At 38.1% G+C, this 22878-nt stretch overlaps 1 protein-coding gene across 4 annotated transcripts in view; it reads left to right on the plus strand.

Annotated features, from left to right (window-relative positions):
- The window catches only part of INPP4B (inositol polyphosphate-4-phosphatase type II B), a 309190-nt gene extending 286672 nt beyond the window's left edge, over positions 1 to 22518 (plus strand). Inside the window, exon 25 of one of the 4 annotated variants that reach the window (XM_030492258.2) lies at positions 17247 to 22518. In XM_030492258.2, the coding sequence (XP_030348118.1) occupies positions 17247 to 17379 (133 nt within the window). In that variant the 3' untranslated portion in view covers positions 17380 to 22518. The other 3 variants (XM_030492256.2, XM_030492257.2, XM_030492259.1) reach the window with 3 other exon arrangements.
- Positions 22519 to 22878: the final 360 nt, after the last annotated feature.

Below are 22878 nucleotides of genomic sequence, written 5' to 3' on the forward strand. Positions count from 1 at the left end.
GAGTATTTATTCATGAGTTGTTGAGAAGCCACTGACATGTTCAGCCTTTTCTGTTTCACCTTTTGTTGTCTTCAGTGTGAAGTTAGAATATGCTCTGTCCTACTTATATGTTGCTAGTTAAAGTTGCTAGGTATTTCTAAGATGTCCTCTCTTTTTAAGATCTTATCATAAAAAAAGTTGCAACATGAGTTTGTTTCCCGAAGAAAATGTGAAACTTTCTAATACCTTACAATTTCTTATTTGTATTGTATTCTTCACTTTCTCACCCATATAGCAACTGCTAGCGTGGTAAGCTGCATATATACTAAATGCCTTTCATTTAATAATCACTAGGTAAATGTTTTAGAAGTAGGTCAAGAGCTGAGATTTGAGCAGATGTGCAAACACTTCTTAATGTCAAATGTTCTTGACTCAAAAAGCTTATAATTGAGAAGCAAAGGGTGAGATAAAGAAATGCACTTGTATCTTTTTCACATCCTATTCAGGATAAATATGGTATGGAGATGTCAAGTCACTTGCTCATGACCACACAGTCCTTTTCTTTGTTGGAAATTGAATTTCGATCTACTTTTTCATAAACAGAGACTCTTCTCATTGTCTGGGTTGTGTTAAACAGAAGTTGTGTTGCTGTACTTGCATGTGCAATAGCAATACTTATAGGTTCATTGCCTTAGTGACACTCACTATTCTGCACATTAATAATTTTCTTTCCCCATTCGCTCTTGCTGCTTGGGTTCATGCTGACATGACTGGGTTCACATTCACTGGCTGCGCAGTTAAAGCCTCTTTCCCTCCTGGACTCTGCTAAACTGGTGCATGGACTGCCTGAGCACTGGTGGACAGTCCTTCTCAACATCACACTGAATAAAGTCCTCTCTTGCTTTCTTACTGCATGATTGCTTAGGGGGGAAGGTTGCTCCCTCTTTTCTCTGTAAAAACTTGCTGCTATAATGGTATTATCAGCAAATTTGTGGACAGTTGCTTTAAATATAGTTTGACATTTCTGTTACACAAATTAACATCATTTCTGTCCTGGGTTCAGCAGTAGCAGTCATTTTTCTCCTTCTTAGTAGCTGGTGCAGTGCTGTGTTTTTTAACTTTCAGCCTGGGAACAACGCTGACAACACCGATGTTTTTAGTTGTTGCTAAGTAATGTTTATTCCAACCAAGGACTTTCTCAGTCTCATGCTTTGCCAGGGAGGAGGGGAAGCCGGGCGGAAGCAGAGACAGGACACCTGACCCAAACTAGCCAAAGGGGTATTCCATACCACAGCACGTCATGCCCAGTATATAAACCGGGGGGAGTTAACCGGAAGGGCTGATCACTGCTCGGGTCGGGCTGGGTATCGGTCGGCGGGTGGTGAGCAATTGTATCCTCTCCCCTTGTTATTTCACTAATCGTTATTATCATTGGTGGTAGCAGTAGTGGTTTTGTATTATACCTTAGTTGCGGGACTGCTCTTATCTCAACCCGTGGGAGTTATATTCTTCCCATTCTCCTCCCCATCCCTCCGGGAGCGGGGGGAGGAAGAAGGAGGGGGGGAGTGAGCGAGCGGCTGCGTGGTTCTGAGTTACCGGCTGGGCTCAAACCACGACAATTTCCCATATGAAGATGCCACTTAAATTCGTTCTTAAAGTGAGCTCATGCATGTCAGGTGGCTAATATGCTCTTTATTTTCCCTCTTGTGAAGTGCAAGTGGCCCAAGAGGTGCTGCCAGGCAGAGGAGCATTCATTTTACTGCTGTAGGACTGGTTTTCCCCTGCTAGCCTGCCTTGCTGAGCTCTATAAGATACTGTCTTGTGTTCTTCTTGCAACTTACTTCCTCCTGCCCTTTCTTGAAGGGAAAATCACATTGTTTTATGAAGCCCTTAGAGTGGATATGACCTTATGCTTCATGCTTACTTACTCTGCAGAAGTATTGTAGTGGTTTTTTGTGACCAAGGTTATTGTCTGCCTGGCTGTAATTTGTATAATTTTAATCCAGTAGATTAAAAGTCAGTAAAATATTTTTCTGGCTAAAGAGGACTGAAACCACCTTTCATTGGTGCCTTCACACGGCACCATTGCATACACCAAAGTTTTGCCTCCTCAGTATGTTGGTCTGTGTGGTATAGCCCATAACATGCACACTCAGACATGGAGTCAGATAAAATGTAGAAACATAGGAGCCGATGCATTTCATTTTGTCACATGTTGCTGTTTGATTCTGTGACTTGGATGAAAAGAATTTTTAAAAATGGCTTACAAACTCCACAAATATTTTTCCAAGACAAGAAACAGTTCTTAGAGTACTTTTATTTCTGTATCACTGTGGCTTCTGATTGTTTCACATGCTTTGACTGGCAATTAAAATTTAGCTAAGAGACTTGAGACCTTTGTGTCCTGAGTTGCCCTGCAGGTTTACTGTCTTCAGATGAAGATACTTGTTTGGAGACGAAGATTTTACTGAGTTAGAAGAGCTGGGAAAATTCGATCACTTGATAGAAGGTGATAGAGCTGTTGTTCCTAGTGTTTCAGGGAGGATAATGAAACTTGAGTGTGCCAGCATTTTTCAAATCAGACACTTTTTCTCACTTTCAGATAATGGGTGTTTGCTGGTAAGAGGGTGCTGAGCAAACACATAGCACACTAGTCTAGAAAGGTATTTGTAGTCTTACCTGATTTTTTTTTAAGTTATTCTGTGAAAGAGGTATCTCAAATTCGATGTTTTCAGTCCCAAAGGCAATCATTCTTCCTGCTGTCACAAAGAATCTTCCTCTGTGCAGCACAATAGGGACAACAAAACTCATTTTAGTCTCAATTTAAGTTTAATTCCAAGGTAAAACTTGAAATGAGGCAGTAATGAACTTGCACTCACGGTTTTGATTATCTCCTGCATGCTTATACAAGCACTCAGACACAGTACAGGTTTTTTTCCAGACATGGTTCTGTTCTGGGAGTGTTTGTCTCTTGAGCAGATTAAAACCTGAAATTTTCTGCATTGCTTGCGCTTAGAGTTAATATAGTAAGAACATCTGGATTTCAGCTCTTACGTTTGAATGAGACCCACCAAAATACATACCCAAAAGAAGAAAAGATAATCATGCTGTGATAACCGTAGGAAATAATGAGTTAGTAAGACAAAGAGACTAATCCTATGAAACAGAGAATGATCAAACCAGTTAAAACCATTTGGAAAGGAGAACTCATAAACGTGTTTCACAGTCCCAGCTGTGCAGGTCAGTGTGTGCTGTGGTGTTAACAGCCAGTATCTCCCTCAGATTCTTTGAATTTAGAAATTTATGTCTTTTCTAAAATATTGGTTTATGCCCTGTACCTTTAATATACTCAGTTGGCAAACTGCCTTTATCCAAAATAAAACTGGAGTAGTTCTAGGAATGTCCAAGGAACTCGACCAACAGACACTGCCTAGAAATTTACATACCTCACAGATGAGGTAACAAGCGTTCCTGCATGTGGCTTTCTGTAGCGTCGACCTCATTGATGTCTATGATCAGTGGTTATATATTACCATATAGCCACACTGGGCTAGCAGAAGGCAAGAGACCTTTTCCCAGACAGGACCAACACCTGCTATTGTGGTGGGCTGCTTTATTCAAATACTACCACTTTGTTATTACTGCATTACAAAATGCATTAAGCATCCAATTTCCTTTGTAAATGAAGCAATGTATTACCTCAATAGCTACTTTTGAAGCTATCTGCAACTTCAAACACAGATGTTAAAACTAATGGAACTAAATGAACCCCCTCTGAATTGTAACCCTTGAATAGAAAAGTGCTTTTTAGTAAGGTTTTCTTAATTATAAAGTTTATTAAATGAAATGCATATTACAGTGGAGAGGAACAAGTCAAATGATCTTTTAGGGCAAAAATAAAAACTTTAAATGTGCTATCCATACTCCACTGGGCATGGAACGCCAAAAGAGAAATAAAAAGACATTTAATCTTGTTGCAAAGCTTAATGTTCTGTACCACATTGTAACATAGCCCAAACCAGACAATTGCTTCCTCATAAATCTTTTCTTTTTTTTCTTTTATTCATATTACAGAGAAAAAAATCAAGACTGTCCATTAAAAATAGTCTGTAGTCAAACAAGCTTGAAACATTATGTTGTTAGCCATCCTGTTTGACCATATTTATGGTGCTGGAAAGAAAATCTGAGGCTTGTGTGGTTCATTTTGTAAGTGATGCAGTGGTAGCGCAAGTACAGGCTGGAGATCGTAAAGCACTATAACATGGGGGGAAAAAGCATTGGTATCTCCTCTTTAGGGAAACAAATGTTTCATAGGTAATTCTTTCCTTGTCCCCAGATTGCCTGTTACTTCTTCAGTGCTTAATTATTCTAAAGTCAGAGAACATCGAGCCAATGTAAAATTGTCATTTTTCTCCACTGAAAAATTCCAGTTTAGGATGGGTTATCGTGTTTTCAATTTTCTGCAGTATTTTTACATGTATTTCATTACTGTGTACCATACCTGGGAAAATGTCATGTATTATTTCATGCCCAAAAATATTCTGTCTGCACTGATGTACATACTCTGCTGATCAGTGGAATTGCTGGCCTGCACTCACATGCCTTTAGCTTTATTTGAATCTCGTATCTGCCATCATTAAGTATTCATGCAAAGAGCAAAACTGAATAAAAATAGTGCTAGTAATAGCACTAGTAAGAGTTAAATGAAAAGAAATACTGCTGGCTTGTTTTAACGTGTTGTAGGAGAGTAGGAAGGATGTTGTTAACCTAGTGGTATGTAACCAGTGCACAAGCAAACTCTGGCCCCTGTGTTTGTTAGTGAGATAACAAGAGACACCCGTAGCTTGGCAGTGGTAATTTTTAAAACTTACTTCTGCTGTTAATTGCAGCTTTTGTGTTGTATTGATTTTATTGCCGCTGTCACTAGCAGCACATTAATAGCACGTTACAGAACTTATTTTTAACTAGCACAGAATTAAATACTAATAAAATGAGACAAGCATGATTCTAGCATCCTTTCCATGTGTAGGCTGGGCGCTGATGAGATGATGTGAAGCTGATTTATTTTTTAGTAAAGGTTAATGGAGAGTTAAACTATGAAAATGGTTGAGATCTTTTAAAAAAGAACATTGCATACTTGTCCATATATATTTGTGCTCATGGCAGAGGATAATTTAAGCAGTTTAAAAGTCTTGGTCTCTGCTGTGTTCTTACCACTGCAGTAAATGTATGCCAAAAAGGGAAATTGTTTAGTTACTAGAAGCCTGTAAGTGCTTCCAGCAGCCCCAGAAACGCAGTGTTAACCAACAGACAAGGAGAAAGCAGCACTTTTTCATAGTTCGTTGGCCATGAGCAAGTGCTGGAGAGGGCTGTGAATGCTGACACATCTCGCTGGGCCTGGAGAGACACTATCATTCCCAGGGAGGTTAATGTGGAATATGTTACAAGATAATTGAAGGGCATTAGCATTTATTAGAAATTAAAAGGGAAGCAGAATTCCTTAAGGCCTGCCATTGTAATAGGCATCTGGGGAGGATGAAGTGTTTCTAATTAACAACCTATGTGCTTTTTGGCTACACTGTAGGTTTTTCTATCTGACCGCCTGGCCTCTGGCTCACAGTTACTCAAGCCAAACACTTTAAGCATGTGAATAAGTGTTACTGTTTTTCTTAATGACAAAAGAAGCACGAGCAATACCAGGATTAAAATGTCTCAGAATTGACTGGGTTGAGAACTGCATTCTTTTATAAAGTGTGAAACAGGAGGTGCTGAAATCGCCCTCAGTGCAATCTCATTCAGTGCTGTGTTCTAAGGATGCTGAAGATATTTCAAAATACAGGGATTTTCTGGAAAATTGGTGCAGCATTTATCTAAAGCAGGAGCACCATCAGATAGTGTCTTACTGAAATGTTTCTTAAACTGTTTACCTTCCAGCATGCAAAATTACCAGCATAGATAATAGATTACACTATAGGCAGAGATAACTCTCCACCATCTCAGTGAGGGAAAATTTATACCCTCCTGCTATCTTTCGTGTCCCATCCTGGGGAAGGAAGGAAATGCTCAAACATTGATACTGGCTTGCTGCTACTTCAGAAGGAAATAATAATAGATTATAGGTGAATAAGTTATCCAGAAACTCTTTGATGTTTCTAATTTTATGTGACATGTTTCAGAATTTTCATAGTAAAACACCGTTTTTTCCACAGTTAAAAACATTTCTAAGATAGTATCCATCTGCTTACTAGTAAGTGATGGGAATTAGCACCATTAGTGGAAAGCCCCACTGCTTAACTGCTTTACACTTACACATGCAGCTTGCTGTGGACGTGTTTGGGGATAGTCATTCTTAAAATATCTCTATCTCAGACACTTCCAAGTTGCAGGAATTGGCAGATTTCTGTAGCTTTTTGCAAGCTGCAGTTCCCAAGGCATTGTAGTGACGACTCTGGTGAGAATGTTTCCTCTCTGCTGATCACGAGTTTGAGATAACACAGTCTGCCATACGGAAAAAAAATTAAAATATTTTAAAGGAATAGTGTCTGCTGGTTCAATCCAGGTCAAGAAGTAAGTTTGTGGGTTTTGTCATCTGTCGGTGGCTTACCTCATCATTAAGTGACACTGCAGTGCAGTGAACTGTTCTGTTCAGGGAGTCCTGAATGTAGTTCATAGAGCATATCCTGAGAGCTGCATCTTTCATCTTTGGCAAACTCTGAATTACTGTGACTGCACTGAGCCAAACCACGTCCTTCATTTCTTCGTAACAGTAAGGAAAATGTAGCATTACTATACAGAGGAAGGTATTTGCCCCTGTGTTATAATTTGTTTTCTTACTCCTTGCTGCTACCAAAGGCTTTGGGATGCAGGAGGTAAATACAGTGCTTATTGAACCTTCAGTCTATAGTGATCTCAAGTCTTCAAAAAGGTCATTTTTTTTCTGGAAATTGTAGGAGGAAAACTGTATGGGTTTGTCATGGTCAGACTAAAGCAAAAACACAGCACTGTAGCACCAAATACTAAAAAGAAATATCCCAGCCAAAACCAGGACAGGGTTTTCATCTCTTCACTCTCTCCATCATCGCAGTGCTATCTTTGCTTTAAATGTGATGGTCTATGCTAATATTCACTTTCTGGAATATGATAAAGGGAGCTGGGAGAATATGTCTGAAACTTACTGAGGAACCTGCAGCATCATTTGGCATAAAAATTGCCTTACAAACCTGAGTAGTGACAACAAAGAGAAAAAGCTTGTAAAATATTTCAGCTTCATCCTCCTCCTTGGTACCTGAGGAAGAAAAGCCTGAGAATAGGCTCCAAAAAACCTTTGGCTGTCTTCTAAATGCTAAAACAAAACAAGAGAAAACAGTCATATCCACTCTCAATTTCCCATAGAAAGGATTTGTTCTTCAAAGTGTCTACATATAACCTGTTACCAGAAGGGATGACAGACACCCTCAAGGCACTTCATGAGAATTTCAGCCCAGCCCTGTCATTTGCTCTGAAGGAAGTAGATGGAAAATGTAGTGCATTTGGGATTCGAATAGGATGTTTCTTACATTTTATAAAACTCTCTTAGTTATGACTAAAATCAACCTGCTAAAGAAAAGAGAAGGCATTTTATTGGTAGGACTGTTGGAGTGCAACCTCCAGATTGCTACAGTCTGCATCCCAGCCTATGCGGTTTTGGGTAAGTTTTGGTTAGCTGTCGACCTAGCCTGAGTAGGGGTGCTGCATTTAGTGCTCCTGGTACCAGCACCACCAGCTCAGATTTTGGTGCATTTTGTGATTGGAGAATCTACATGTGCACTAAATCTCTTTGCATAAATGCACCGACGTCCTGTGTGGGATACTAGTACTTGAAGAATGGCTGGGATCAGAAGAGACCAGGTATCAAACTGCAAATGTGTTCTAAAAAAAAACCGTATCAGTATGTTGGTTGAAAGTAATTAATGAACTGGCATCATTTACTTGAAATGGAAGAGTAGTTTTCAGATCTTTCCTGTGATTTTTCTTTTTTATGATTCACACATTGGTTAATCTCATGAAGAGATGGTGTGAATTGGTGTCATTAATCAGCAGCAGTCACGTTCCTCCTGTTGTATATCTCAAACTGAATTTGCAGGTATAAAACAGTAAACTACAATATTCAATCTTATACTTACTGCTGTTCAACACCCTCCTCACTTAAAATGACCTGAATTACAAATGCAACACAGATTGCGATCCTGTTTACACCAACAATTCTCTCTGGTTTTAATTCTGTCGTTCTACCCATAGATTTGAACATGTAGAAATTAACATCAGATTTTAAGCATCATTCTTCATGCATGACTGTTTAGTTGTACAACAAGCCTTTTCTGCCTCTTAAATCAGCTTTGCCACTTGTCCTCACCATAGGGGAAAAAAGGCTGGAAAAAATCTTTGCCAAAAGAAGAAAGATGATTCATGAAGATTTTTCATGGTCAACAGAAAGTATTTAAAATCTGATTAGACATATAGAAGCGGTTATTTATCATGGATTTATGTTTCACTGTGCTATGTGAGCTAAATATATGATTCCATTCTTCATAAAACTCCCTTGCTATGACAGAAACAGACTGGAAGTAAGTGTGACTCACCAGCCAATTATAGTAGTGCCATAACCTTATGGCAGGGAAATGTCTTGTGTATTCAGAACTTACCCGAAGGTTGTCATCATCATTTCACACATGCTTAGATCTCTAAGAAACCCGAGATTCAGCTTATGGGTTGGTTGTGGTTTTTTGCTTGGTTCTTTTCCTGCACGAAGACATAGATCACATTTGCTTTAGTATTGGTTGCACATTGGATTGAATTTCAAACCTTGCAAGAGAAGTTTGTCAGGAAAGATTTTGCAATTTTGTCCTGAGAATTTCCCATATATGTAATCCTAATACTTTATAGAAGAGTGTCTGGGAAGATTATTAGAACCATATTTTTTGATAAAAAGAGAAACCTTTGTAGAATTGATGTGTAATACTGCACCGCAGTATTGGTAAATAGTAGAATGAAACAGCAAATCCTCTGCTTGGAGAATAATAAAGGTGAAAATCATGTTTCAAAAACCACTCAGCTGGCTTGACAGGTAAAGAAGAATCTCTCCTGCAAACCCATCACTTTTCAGTTCTGGAGCTAATCTCTGGTAAAGAAGACCAGAATGACTTTGCAGGACTTGAAGCCTCTGCCCATACTTGTATATTAAAACCCCCTGGGGAATGCTTCCAGGACATGATCTCAGTCATGAAATTATTAAATGTTTCCTGGTATGATTTTGGTGGATTTTAGCATTCTCTTAGGTGAACCCAGGGCAGTTTGGGAGTTGGCATGACCAAGGGAGTGTTCCCATGTGGCGGCCTCTGGTTGGTAATCTCTTTTGGCCAAAAAGGGGACATAGACACAGAATGTGAACTTGATCTTGCTGTTCGGCTGCAGCAGCAGGGATCTGCTGAGGGTGGATTTAAACTGCTAATTCAGGTGTCTTAAAAGCAGCAGTGAGGAAAATGGGTTGCGATTCTAACTGGAATGTTTCATGTATTTTTATTATATTTTCACTGTATGAATTTTGTCAATGTTACCATTTTACCACATATTTACTCTTTAATGTCAGGGGAAGAAACATTCTTGCAGGAATCTTGTATCAGTCACAAAGGAAGATACTAATACCCCGCAATCTGATGAGATTTCTCAAGTGCTGGACTAACACTGGGGGAGATGTATATTATCAAATATCACGTCTTTTGTGCATATTAGATATAAACTTTGAAGTTGCCCTTTCATCTATTTTTCAGTGTTAATGGTATGTTAAAAGTAAACAAGGGCAAACATTAGGGGGTTTGCTTTGTGGTGAGCCAACAATTTTGGGACAGAACAAACCAAACTGGGAATTTTTCTGTTGATCAGATCTGTCTGAAATGCTGTCTAAACAAACTAAAAATGTTTAACTTAGCATTTAATATCTCAGCTTTTTCTCTTTGACTTTTGTAATGTAGGACAATATTGAAGCAAAGATGGCTTTCATAAACAAGAAGCCAAAATATTTCTCTTAGACCTTCTCCTGTCTTGGGCTGAAACTGTCAGGTGTGGTCTGTCATGAATCAGTCTGGGTTAACCTGTACTCTGTTATACAATATGTGCCATACAACAATCGAGTTCTAGGTATATTGTCTAATTTTGGTGAATAACAAAATACCTAATTTAGGAACTATGTTTGTTGTTACTAAGCTGTAGTCCTGTGAAGAAACAAATGGTGCTCTGATGTTTTATCATTGTATATTTAGCAAACAGTAGATGACCACATGCTTTTGTACCTTTTTTTCAAAGTATGGATATATTCCTAAATTTTTTCTCAGAATTAACTTAGTGTCTTCCTCTTTATCTAGAAGAGTACATACAATCAGCTAATTGATTGCGAATTCCTGGTTCAATCTGTAAGAGTCCACATCTTTCAGGAGGGATGCTGCAGAGCAGGATTGCAGGGAGATGTTTCTGTAGGCCAAAGCAGGAGTGAGTTGTGCTGTTCTATTGCCTCCAGATGTGGGGTGTGCCTCTGTCTCACTTGCCCCTGGAAATTCAAAAACAGCTCAGCTGATAAAATTGGTGGGAAGTTCAGACATTAATAGTTAGTTTTAATTAGTTTGACTTCAATGAGAACGCATACACTGGAGGCTGAAAGAGGGCAACTGTGTAATTTGACTTTTTACTTCACCATTTCTTCCAAAGTACCCATGTCTGTCAGTGTGATCACATAAGACAATAGGGTTTTCCTGGATGTGTTTGTGTGGGTGCAAGACCAAACGTCTCCTTGCCTCTTATTAAGTACTACTGCAAGAGAGTATATTTATTAATCTGGTTCTCTGCACTGAACTGTTATGACCTGTCCATAATGGTATTGAAAATCTGTAATGTGACCAGAGCTGAGCCTCCAGTACCCTGCTGTTTCTGGCCAGCTCCTCAAAATGGAATCTTTTTCTCTGGGCAGACTGAGAACTCTTAGTAACAGTGGTATAGTTTTGAGCACAGAATACTGAATTACTGTATATTGACTGTTTTTCAAGATCTAGGCGTCATGTCATCATGACTACATTGTGAACTTGCTGCTTGGTCAAACTCAGTGGACAGGCCTCATGTTATATTTTGTGCTCTCCTTTTTATTTCCTAAATAATGGTGTTAGGAAAGGAACGTGTTATGACCAAACAAGAGATAGATGAAAGGAGTAGGGAAATAGGGGATGCTGGCAAAAGCAAAAAGAATAGGGAAAAAAGTTGCAGTACAAAAGGTAAAACAAAAAGAGGGGGGTTAAGGTGAAAATTTGTTAAACGTATTGGATTGTTTGTATTGTTAGTGTATGTTTATATATCAGCTGCCTCCAAATCACTGACTGGATTCATCAGTATTCTTTGATCTGAGACTGCCCATCAGTTTCAGTAATGCCAGTTGTTTGTTTTGAAGCAGAGTCAAGATTATAGGATCACATAACCAGCAAAAATTGATTTCTGGCATCTTTTACTGTATCTAATACCATCTGGATTTGAGGAAAAAATTGTGTATTGTTGACAACAATATGCATCAGAAAAAGAAATGTTGTAAAGATTGTTGATACAGAAGATGTCTCTTATGGTTCCATTCCATTTCGAAACAATGCAGAAATATTTTCTATTTTTAACAATTTATTGGAGGTTTTATTGTATTGACTTTATATCTTAACATAAAAGGTCGTTGCCCAATATTTTGTTACGTGTTTTATCTGAGTTCTGCTCTGATTCAGCAGTCCTCCAGGACTAGGCTGAGATCTATTTATTTCCTTCTGAATCACATTTTATTCTTCTAGATACTATAGTGCAGCATCTACATGATGGCCAAGAGATGTTCACAAGGATCCCATCTTTCCCCTTTGAAAAATTGAAGGCTGCCTTCTAGAACTGTAGTGCAGCATGTTGAAACACTTGATTCTTCTCTGAAGCATTCAGAGTGAGTCACAGTAATGTGTAACGTAGAAACGAAGCTGCTTTCACTCCAAAAATTTTATTTTTTTATTTTTTTATTTCCCCCCGCCCAAAAAAGCAAGCAGACAGTATCTGTTTAGAGTCTTTGAGAGGGCTGGAAACACAGTTTAGAGATTTTTTTTCTTAAAAGTTCTTGATTGTGATAGTCGTAAAAGGAATAATTAAGTAAGCAGAATTGTGTAAGATTGAGAACTGTTAGCAATCCCTTCTGTTTGAAGAAATATTTGTGCTGCTGTTGTTGGATGGAGTTTGACAAGAAAAACCCAACAGGCTCAGAAACTGCTTGCTTGAGTCTGTCTGCAGAAAAGGAAAATTTCCCCAAAGTACGCATGCTGCAAGACATGAATTCAGACTGAAGTCGCTGCTAGCACTCGGGTTCCTTGCGTTGGTAGAGAGCTGCCTGTCTAGTCTACCTGAAGCACTGCTTTAGGGCACTTTAGAATTTCTAGTATCATTAATAGCTGGAGCTGGAAAAGTTCTAATAAGAGAAGCATATATCCCAAAGTGATAAAATGCAACTCCAAAAAACTTGCACAGGGATGTCAGCGTGACTGATAATCAAAAGGCAGACTGTGCCCTCGTATGTGTGCTTGACTTTTTAAGGACTCTTGAGAGGCTTCTTTTTACCTCACATCATTTTAATTGTCTCTGCTCCACTGCTTAGAGGTTCAAACAATTTATCATCTGAATTTAAAAGCAACAGAGAATACCTGCTGTTTTGCCATTGCCTCATTTGATAGGCATGCAGCATTATCCCAATAGGAGTTTAAGATGATAAAACACCAAGTGAGATAGAAGGCAGACTGAAATAGTTATATCATCATTAAACGTACAGCACCCTTGGCTGTTATGATGTTACATTGGTGCTATGTTGTAAGCCTCAAATGAACAATTTGAAAGTAAATGCATAGAAACAGTACTCTATGTTGGAGAGGTGTTCACATCCCTAGATGGTACGGATTTAGAAGCTTTCACTGTTCCTCCTTAAACTGAGTATGTGTGTACAAAATAAAAACTTGCTGGATATTTTGGGAGTCTTCTTCCTTCCCTTTGGTGTGAGTTGACAGTATGGTTTATGGTGGAGAGAACATCCAAGACAATAGTTGTACCATCCGAAACGATAGCTACACCATAACAGGGTCAAATGTCCCCTGTTCTGGTTGTGCTGAATGTCAGTCAGAAGGCAGATCAATCCAGCTGACATGGCACCAGCTGAATTCATGCTGTTTGCAGTAAAACTTCTACAGGTGTTGATGAGCCAGGGGAAACAGTGTTGTCACGCTGCTGACAGCTGGGTGTAGGGCCTCGCTTTGTTTAACTAGATACGTTAGTCACTGCGGAGAACGCTTTAAGATGCATTAGAAGACATTGTCACTGCAGTGCATTGAAAAGTATTAGCAGAGCTTAGCAAGGCATCTGTCTGTGATCAAATATTCCTCTTAAATTAAATGCATGTTTAGGTATTCCTCTCAGCCTGTTCTTAGGAAGCTGACCATGGAGTCGGATCCTCTTGCTCTATTTTGAGGATGTCTTATTGAATCATGCATAGAATGATGTGACTAATTTGTGGAACAGAAGTCCCTGTGCATCAGCTGTTCACTGTGGTTTTCCTGGGGGGAAGATAGGACTTTTTATGTTGAAAGACACCGATCATTCTTTTCAGCATATCAAAGAACAAATGTACTGTATGCTTTTCTGTTGGAAATAAAATTATAGAAGAAATGGCTTTTATCTGTATTTCCATCATTACGTCTGCATAAATGTCACCAATGCTAATGGGACTTGTAGCAACATAGATAAAAGACAGTCACACTGTCAATGAGACATGTAGCAAAACAGAACAAGGTACACGGCAGAAGTAGGAGGGTTCATCCCTGAAGAGCCAACCTGTAAGTGTGTGTAACTGTTAGCATGCAAATCTAAGGATATACCTCACAGTGGCTAATGCCATGGCTGTGCAAACCGAATGTTGAACTTTGTTGCTGCCTAGATGGATCATTTCAGAGAAAAGAGTTTGATCTCTGTGTCTGCTGTGCCATAGGTGCACATATGAAGTCTGTGGTGGAAGACACCCAGAAGGACAGTCCAAAAGCACCAGGGCTCTGTGACTGGGAAGGAATAGGCAGGACTGAGAGGGTTGAGCTAGAGCTCTCCATTATGGGCATGATGGGGGAGAGCTGAATCCAGCAGGCTCACCTCCAAGAGTAGAAAAGGGGTGAGGGGACAGTGCAAAAGGGTCAAAGAGGCAGATTTGTGGGGTCCTAGAGAGATGAAGGAAGGAAAAGGAAAAACAGCAGGCAAAATGTTTTTAAAAGTATATTAAGATACATGATGAAGGAGAAAATTAACAAAGAGCAATACAATTAGTCCTCAGCTGATCCCAAATGTTAATGTTATCACTGTGAGCAGAAGAGGAAGGAAGTTCTGGGGGTGGACCATAGGAAAAAGGTGTTAACTGGATTGGTCTGATAAAGAACACAGAATTATTTCTTTTGGTATAAGCCACAATGTTGGTAAGATCAGCATATCATACAGTTCCTTGTTCCTTGACAGTTTCTGAAAGAATTTTGTCTAAAATACTGTAAATGCAGTTCTTGTACCTCTCTTGCTGTCCAAGCTCAAGAAACTCCACATTGCCTTTTAACATGCAGGTCAGAAGGGCAGGCTTTCTGTAAGATGAAGTGACTGCTGCTGTCTTTGATGCACCCTTCTCATTTTACCTGGCGTTGTGTGATATTACCTTTACTGTTCTACAGCCTCTTTATAGTCTGCCAGCATTTTCTTTCTTGGAAAAATAGCATTCTTGGGACACGTGCTTCTGAAAAAGCACTGTGTTGTAATTTGCATATTTGGTTATTCTTAGGTCCACAGAGAAAAATGATGAGTTATCTTTTCATCCCAGAATATTCATAGTATATAGAAAAGTAAAAATCTTATCAGTCCTTACTGGCCAAAGGGCTAATAACGACTCCTAAGTATATGCCAATGAAGTTAAGTTTGGAGGGATTGAAGGGTATAGTTGAAGAATTCTACTTGCAGAGAAGCTACCAAGGCTACAATAGAAAAGGCTGACAGTGAGTTGAAAGTATTCCTGCTGCTCTGACAGGACAGTGACTGTGCAACTTCAAGTGATTCAGTAGAACTTTGCTGTAAGCAGATTAGTTCCTGGCCGAGTTGACTTGACAAGGTATAAGGTAATTACAGGAATGTAGGTAGGTGTGAGCCTTTAAATAAAAAGAACTGCTGTTGACTTCCACCAGCATTGGTAAATTTTTTAAGAAGTCGATTTACCATCATTTAAAACTGTTGAAGAACAGTTGTTAGTTCTTTCCAAAAAAGAGCATGTGCCTATTCTATTTCTGCCTTTGTATTTCCCAATAGATAGTGAAGCAGGACTGAAAAGCCTGCAAACACCATGGAGACGCCCTTTTGTCAGTGTTGCATCGTGACATATTCATGATCTTTTTTTCTTTGTTTCCTTAACTTTTTGTTAACTTATTTCATTTCTGTTTGGTGTGTGTGTTCATTTTAGTGATAGTGTAGTTCATCTCATAAGTTATTTAATGTTAACTTGTGAATGCTACTCCAAGGCAACTAGCAGGCTTAATAACCTCTTAGACACCTTGTCATCATGCTGCTCATATCAGCTGTAGACACAATAAATATATTGGAAGTACTTAGCATAAATTTCTTTCATTGAAATGGTTATATAGTTTCACTTTGTCAAAATACTTACATGTTGGCTTTCTTTGCTGTTTAAATGCTGTTCTATTTGTTCCTAACTTCCCCTGTTTAACAGCAGACAAACCCAGGGAGCACTGAATGAATCGGATGATCCCGAAACAGGCTGTCTAACTGATAACAAGCCAACTTCTCGACACTTCTATCCTGTCGCCTTGCTGCTTGTCAGCTCACACTTGCTGGTCGTGTGGCTTATCTTAAGTCTTGCTTTGCTATTAGCCAAGTATCAATAAACTTCACTCGTGTTCCTTTCTTTTCTACAAACAGCAACAAACTAACTTTAAAAAAAGGAATTATGCTGTAATATTTCTACAGTCTCAGACCCCAAGGATTCATCTTTAAGATACAAATGACTGAAATGTACTATGTTTTTGTTATTTTTTTCTCCAAACTTTAAGAAGTATACTATGCATTGAGTGAATTGATTTGCTCTTTCTGTTCATGGTAAAGCTTTCCCACTTTAATTAGCTCAAAGAAAGCCCGCTTACAATGCTGTCACTGTATTCAAGAAGATGTGGAATCCTGAATGCTTGAACCCCTCTTTCCAGAGTAATTAGTCTGACCAAAAAAAAAAAAAAAAAAGAAAAAAAAAATTAAAAAAGAATTTGCACAACACAAACTAACCCCTAGACAAATACGTCAGGGTGGTGGTTTGTGAGACTTCACTTCCATTGTGTTATTTTCATTGCTACTAGCTGATGGGATCTTTTTTGTTTAACAAATGATTATTACTTCGCTACAACTAACCCCTTTCTGTCAAGTAACTAAATGGAATGGAGCAAGTTCTGTTTTGTAATGAAATTAACCTGTTTGTAATTGTTGCTTTAGTTGCTTTTGCTTTCAAGACACTTTTATATTCTTTTTAACAAAGTCCTGTTTATGTCTTGATGCACCACTTTGGCACTTGTGACTTTTGTACTGTATGTGAAGAAACATCATTCCTTTCTAAAGCAGAGTGTTGCATTGGGCTGTTTGAAAAGCTATTTCTTTCTTTTTTTTTCCTTTTTCTTCGTTGCAAAGCTGAACATACGGGAAACGAAGCAGAGATGAAACTTTCCTTTGCAAATCTCTAGGGCCAGACTTAATAAAATGCCTTATTCCTAGAATACGCATTTTTAGGGCAACGTGTACTCTAACATATATAGCAAACAATTTGGAAAAAAAGAATGAGAAGGTTTAAAAGGCAAATATATTTATGGAATTAGAACAAATGTATAATTAAAGTATTTAAATTATTTTTACGAAACTTTAAAACCTCAAGGGCAAATATATTGGGGGGTGGGAGGGCGGAAATCTTATCACCTATTTCTGAGGGCAATAACTGTACTGGGCCTGGCCTTGGATTTAATTTTGTAAGATGTATCATCACTTGTGGAAAACAAAAATGTAGAGTTGAATCTTTGTTATTTTTACTTCAACTGTTGCTGAAACTCTGCAATGAACAAATAAAGCATATTTATTTATTCTGTGTTTCATGAAGTTGTACTTTTTCCCCCTTTCACTAGAGAAGGATGCCGCATAGAGAATGTACTGAAGAATGTCAAATGCAGAAAGTATGCATTCAACATGATACAACTGATGGCTTTCCCAAAGTACTACAGACCTCCAGAAGGGACGTATGGAAAAGCTGACACCTAAGTTTAACAAAAGCGTGATCAGGAACATACATCACGCTAATTAGTGAATATAAAAATCGCTGTTTATGACTTATTAATTGGGAATGTGTAACCAGTTGAGGTGTTATTTTTATCAGGTTTGATCATTATACGTTAAAATAACTTCAGTTAGTCATTATGAAATAAAATACCATGAAAAAGCAGCGGACTGAATATTCTCAAAACCAAATATATTCAACTTTTCTTTGTGAAGTTGAAGGTTAGTATGACTCATAAGCCAGCTAGAATTAGTTACTTGGGTCATTTGATTGAAGATTACAGAGGCAAATGTCGTTTGCTATAGGAACTGAGGTTAGCAATCTGGAAGGTGGCATACTGACTCCGAACCAAAACCTGAGATTTGATTTAAGGGGTCTCTTACTGCTGGAAATAGTGTTTTCTGGAACCAGCATAGCACCGAGGTCTTGATCACTAATGATGAAATCCTTCACAGAAGTGTTTACGAAAGATTCTAATGTTAATGCCTGGGCTAAATATAATTTAGGTAATTACATTGAGCTTCTTGACATAAGCATGGTAGCTTCTTAATATGTTTTTAGTAATTACAGCCTGTAGTTTCAGTAATTCCATTCTGATTCCGTGCAGTTCATTTGGATGTATCATTCTTGGCTTTCTGTACCACAGCCAAATAACACTTATTTCACTTTCTCATAAATCACATTGAAATCAGGGGGGTGAATTCTTCAGTAAGGTGGCCTGAATCTGACCTGTCCTGTTCACGTTTACTGTAAACCCTTAAAACTGAATTTTCGTTAGAGGTAAGGAAAATGAGTTATATATACAGGAGACAATGTATCTTCAGTCTATAAAAACATGTATGTTATTACAGAGCCTGAGAGAAAGGTTATAATTATGAGTAACCTGCTGTATTAGGACTAGTTAGCCACTGCAGCTGATTTATATCGACTTTGTAATGCTGCATGTAGACACTCTAGGATGAAGAACTATCAGCTTTCAAAATGAATGTTAATGCTTCTGCCAGCTTGTGTTAGTCCTGAAATTCGTCTTGCAAAGAACATTTGTGTTTTCTAATTGTGTCTATTTATTGCTGCCTTCTGCCTCCCAGAGAGAAATACAATTAAGCCCCCCAAGTATTCACTGGTTACTGACCTTTATGTAATGCTTTCAGTTTGAGAAAAAAAATATCTGGAGCAGAAGTGTGAGAATTTTATTCGGATGAAATTGCACTGGGAATGTGCGCATCTGTAGGAAATTGTAATTACCATGGATAAAGAAGTTAATGTTGTCTTACTGCTATGGAAGTCAAAGAAATCTCAATGCACTGTGAGTTATAATTTGTTATTTTTAATCCATTAATGCCCATTACGTGGGTATAAATCTGGAACTATACCAGTGAAAATTCATATTTAAGAGCCTGATTCTGTGAATTCTAATTGGATAATTACATGCAAATGATGTACAGCTAAAGCCATCTTGTATATTTGCAAGATCAGGCTTTGGGGCTTGTAGAACACCAGGAAGAGACCCTTGTTCCAATATTCATTGACTTCAGTGAAGCCAGGAATTCACCTATACAATATATTTACCTAACTAACTGGAAATTTTTTCAAGGAAAAGTCACTTAAATGGTATTTTGGTGCATTTGTTGATTATTATATAATGTACTGTCATGAATTACTTCTTTGTTCTTCTGGAATGTATTGCTTCAACAGATGTCGAAAGAGTTGTTGTTACATCATAGCTAAGCTCAGGCAGATGAGAATATAATGCCTTTCCTGTCGTATACCAGTAGAAGTGGGCACTACTCACTGGGTGGGTGGGCATGTTCATAAATTTGTGTTTGGGTCTTTGACTATAACATAGCTGATCTGTACAAAAATTTTTTGTGGATTTATGGAACATAAATCTTCCTAGGACAGTAATGTTTTGCTCTGTTGATGCACTAGCTCTCACTATCTGCCATATTTGTTATTAGCTTAAAAATACCAATATGTGCAATTTAGAACTAGCAGTAAATTCCTTGTGCATCTCTGAAATAATTCTAGAGATGTACAATGGAGAATGCTGCCTTCCTACAGTAATTCTGAAACAAGCTGTAAAAGCCTCTGTGGGGATGGTATTCACTGGTGAGTACTATGGGTTCCTATAATTCTTCATTTCATGTCCCATGGGCATTCTGTCAAGTTCAAAATATCAAATTCTGTAGATTTTCTTCTTATCAGGAAAATAGCCTTTCAAGATCTTGTCTCAGCATTTTAATCCCATTTGGGTTCTAAATTGCCATTAACACTATCATGTTACTTTTATATTGAAGATTTTTTTTTCCTATATTGAAGCCTTTTTTCTGGGGGCTGGTGGGGTGGAGAAAAGAAAAAAGTCATTGGATTCCTGTCCTTTTTGTTTTAACAGCCGTTCCCATCATGTCTTCTGAAACTAAATAATATGGAAAAGAAACCAAACCCCATATCAGTGTGCTGCAGTGAAACTTCATTGAGCTTGGGCCATTACAGAAGAGTAGGCTGGGTTTTGAGCTGAATAGGCTGAACTTTTTCAAGTCAGTTTTTTTATTGGAACATCTTTTTGTAGGTCATGAGGCCCTTGTATAACCAACTGATGTGGTTCCAAGTCTCTTAGAAGAGCCTTGTTGCTCCTTCAGTACTGAATCGGGCTCAAATGTTCTCTGGTTTTTGGTCATTGCCTGCTGTGGGCTTTTGGAGGCCATACAAGCAAAGGCTGGGTCATTAAAGCAGAAAACTGTAATGGATTCCAAATAAGTGGGTTTTCTGGTTTGCTTTTTATGAAGAAACAAAGAGGGTTTGCTGCAGGTTGATGGTTACATTACTAGGAGTACTCTTTGTGGAAGCTGCTTCAACCCCTGTGCATTGTTTGAATGCCTAACAGAGGAGTTAAATCATCTTTGAGGTCTTGCACATATCCTTGTAGTTCACTGTGAATATCAGAGGAGTAAAATTAAGCAGGTGAATTTTTATGAGCAAGCTACACCATTTGTTTTGCAAAAGGTTAAGGGAAGTATTCTGGTTTTGGTGGCAGATTCACAGAAGATGTTCCATATCTGCTCTCTTAAAACTTTTCTAGGGTATAAAATAATCTGCTTTGAGGGGAGAGCAGTTCTCAAGGGCTAGATGAACCTTCGAAGATACATCTGGTATCTAAGGCCAGATCCTGCTTACTCGCAGAAGACATTATTTGTAGAAATAAGGTCATCAGGATCTGCTTTGAGCAATCCTGAAATAAGGGCCTCTAGCTTTAAATAGTTGTACGATGCATTACAGGCTTATATGGGGGTTTTGTACCACAGACTGGTGACTAAATAGAGGTTAAAGTAGGGTTGGTTTTTTTTCAGAGTTGACTGTAGTACTGTTATATAGGCCTGACGTTATTAAGTGGCCTTCTTTTAGGAAGTTTAAAATATGTTCTTGTTAATGTTTATTCTTTGGCTGTTATGGAGCAATTAGGAGACACAAGTTTTTAATTATGTTATCTGATTTTTGTCTATGTGAAGCTGTGTATTTTCATGGAATACTAGCAATGTATGTGTTATAAAGAAGAAACAATTTAGGAGGACAGCTGAAACAAAATATTAACTGAGGAAGAGCCTTAATGAAGCCGTTTGCGACGTTAATTTTTGTGCTGTCTGAATTTTGGCATTAGGTAAATGAAAAAAGGAAATTAACAAACACTTTCTGTGTCTAAATCGATCAGTCCTGATGAAAATTCACTTATTTGTAGTGAAATTAATTGTAATGGTATTCTAAATAATTGCTAGTAATTTAGGTGGAAAAAAGTGCAACATATCATTTCGAAGCCCACTGTATAATATGCCTATTAACAGCTTCAGAAAATAAGCTTATTTTTATTTCTAGTTTAAACACAAGTTCCAGGAAGTCCTATGGGCCACTTATAAAAAGCAGAAAACGCACTGAACATCAACCGGTGTAGTAAAGAAAGAAATAGCATTAAAAACTATGCAGCAAAATTACTTGCAGAATTAATGTATGTAATCAGTTAACAACCTTAAATGTGTATTGTGTCAGTTAGCTATGTTGTACACTTGAAACCATTTATATCTATATTTATGCTTTTTCTAATTGTAAAGAAGTGAGCTGTACAGGCAATGCCATGAGACATGAATTTGCATCTTGCTTTTCACTTTTTTGTAGCTTAAAAGCAGATGTCTACAATCAGAGTGCTTTAAAATAATTTAGTGTTCTTCACAACAAAACTAACCTTGTAAATTGCATGTTGGAAAAAAAAAAATTTACACAGATACCTTTTTAAAGCAAAAAAGAAAAAAATCCCAGACTTCAGTCTCTGGAACATTGCTTTTGTTTTCCCTTAGTCACGCAGCACATTGACTACTGTGTTGCCAGAGCATTCAGCTTACACTCTGCAGCACTCAAGCACTTATTTAATCTCTCTCTCATAGCACCTACTGAATAAGTAATATAGCAACAATAAATTTCAGCATGATACGCATGATGCAAGATTAAAAACTTGCATGTGCTCAAATAAACATGAAACTGAATACTTCAGAATGCATAAACCAGAGGACTCTTCTGAGCCAATATGTTTTTATTCCAAAGAGCTGAAACATAAAGCATGAGGTTTGTGTGCTGCCAGGGAGGAAGAGTTACAGTAGAAATCTGGCTGTGATAATAGAGCGCCCTGGATCTGTGTGGTTTGAAATGCTGAGATTTGGACTGTACTGCGCTTACTTAGATCCCTAACTGTTGGCAGTGGTGTTTTGTACTCTTTCCATGCATGCAAAGTACTTCAAAAGTTTTCAGCACTTCTCTTTTGTTTATGAATGGTCTCACTTTAGAATTTCTAAAATCCCCGATTACTTTGGTATTTGTTTTCATTTTGTATAGCTATACCTTATAATGTTCCTGTCTCATGCTCTGGAGCACATGGGGCTGTGTATAAGTTAACATCAATAGCACTTCAGTCCATAGTGTGTGTTTGTTCAGAGAAATGACGCACAACTACAGCAATTCAATTCTTTTTATATTTCAGGATTTAGCATTTTTGTTTCATTGTGTCTGTAAGCCATGTCCATTGTACACTGTGTGTATATTTTTATTTAAATAAATGTGATGTTTATTTTTTATGTTTCTGACTTTTTTTGTTTGTAACTCATTTCTCATTTTCATTATGGTGGTGTTGCTCAGAGGGCAGATCACGCATGATGCTGGGAGTGGGTTCCCTCCTAAAGGAGTCAGTGGAAGCCCACCCACAGGTCTCATCACTGCTAGGAGCAAGTTTTGGGAATACAACAGTAAAAAGTCTGCAATGGCCATAAATTAATTGTTCCTGTTGTTCCTAGTCTTACTACAACTTTCATCTCAGAACCAGGTGGGTCCTGCATTTTCTAATTAAAAACAATGTTCATGTAACCATAAGGAAGCCTATTTCCTTATGGTTGATCTATTGATCTGTGGAGAGTTATTACAATGTAACAGAGGTGGAATCAACATCT

Source organism: Strigops habroptila, chromosome 7 (genome assembly GCF_004027225.2).
Source record: "Strigops habroptila isolate Jane chromosome 7, bStrHab1.2.pri, whole genome shotgun sequence".
Classification (NCBI taxonomy): Eukaryota; Metazoa; Chordata; class Aves; order Psittaciformes; family Psittacidae; genus Strigops; species Strigops habroptila.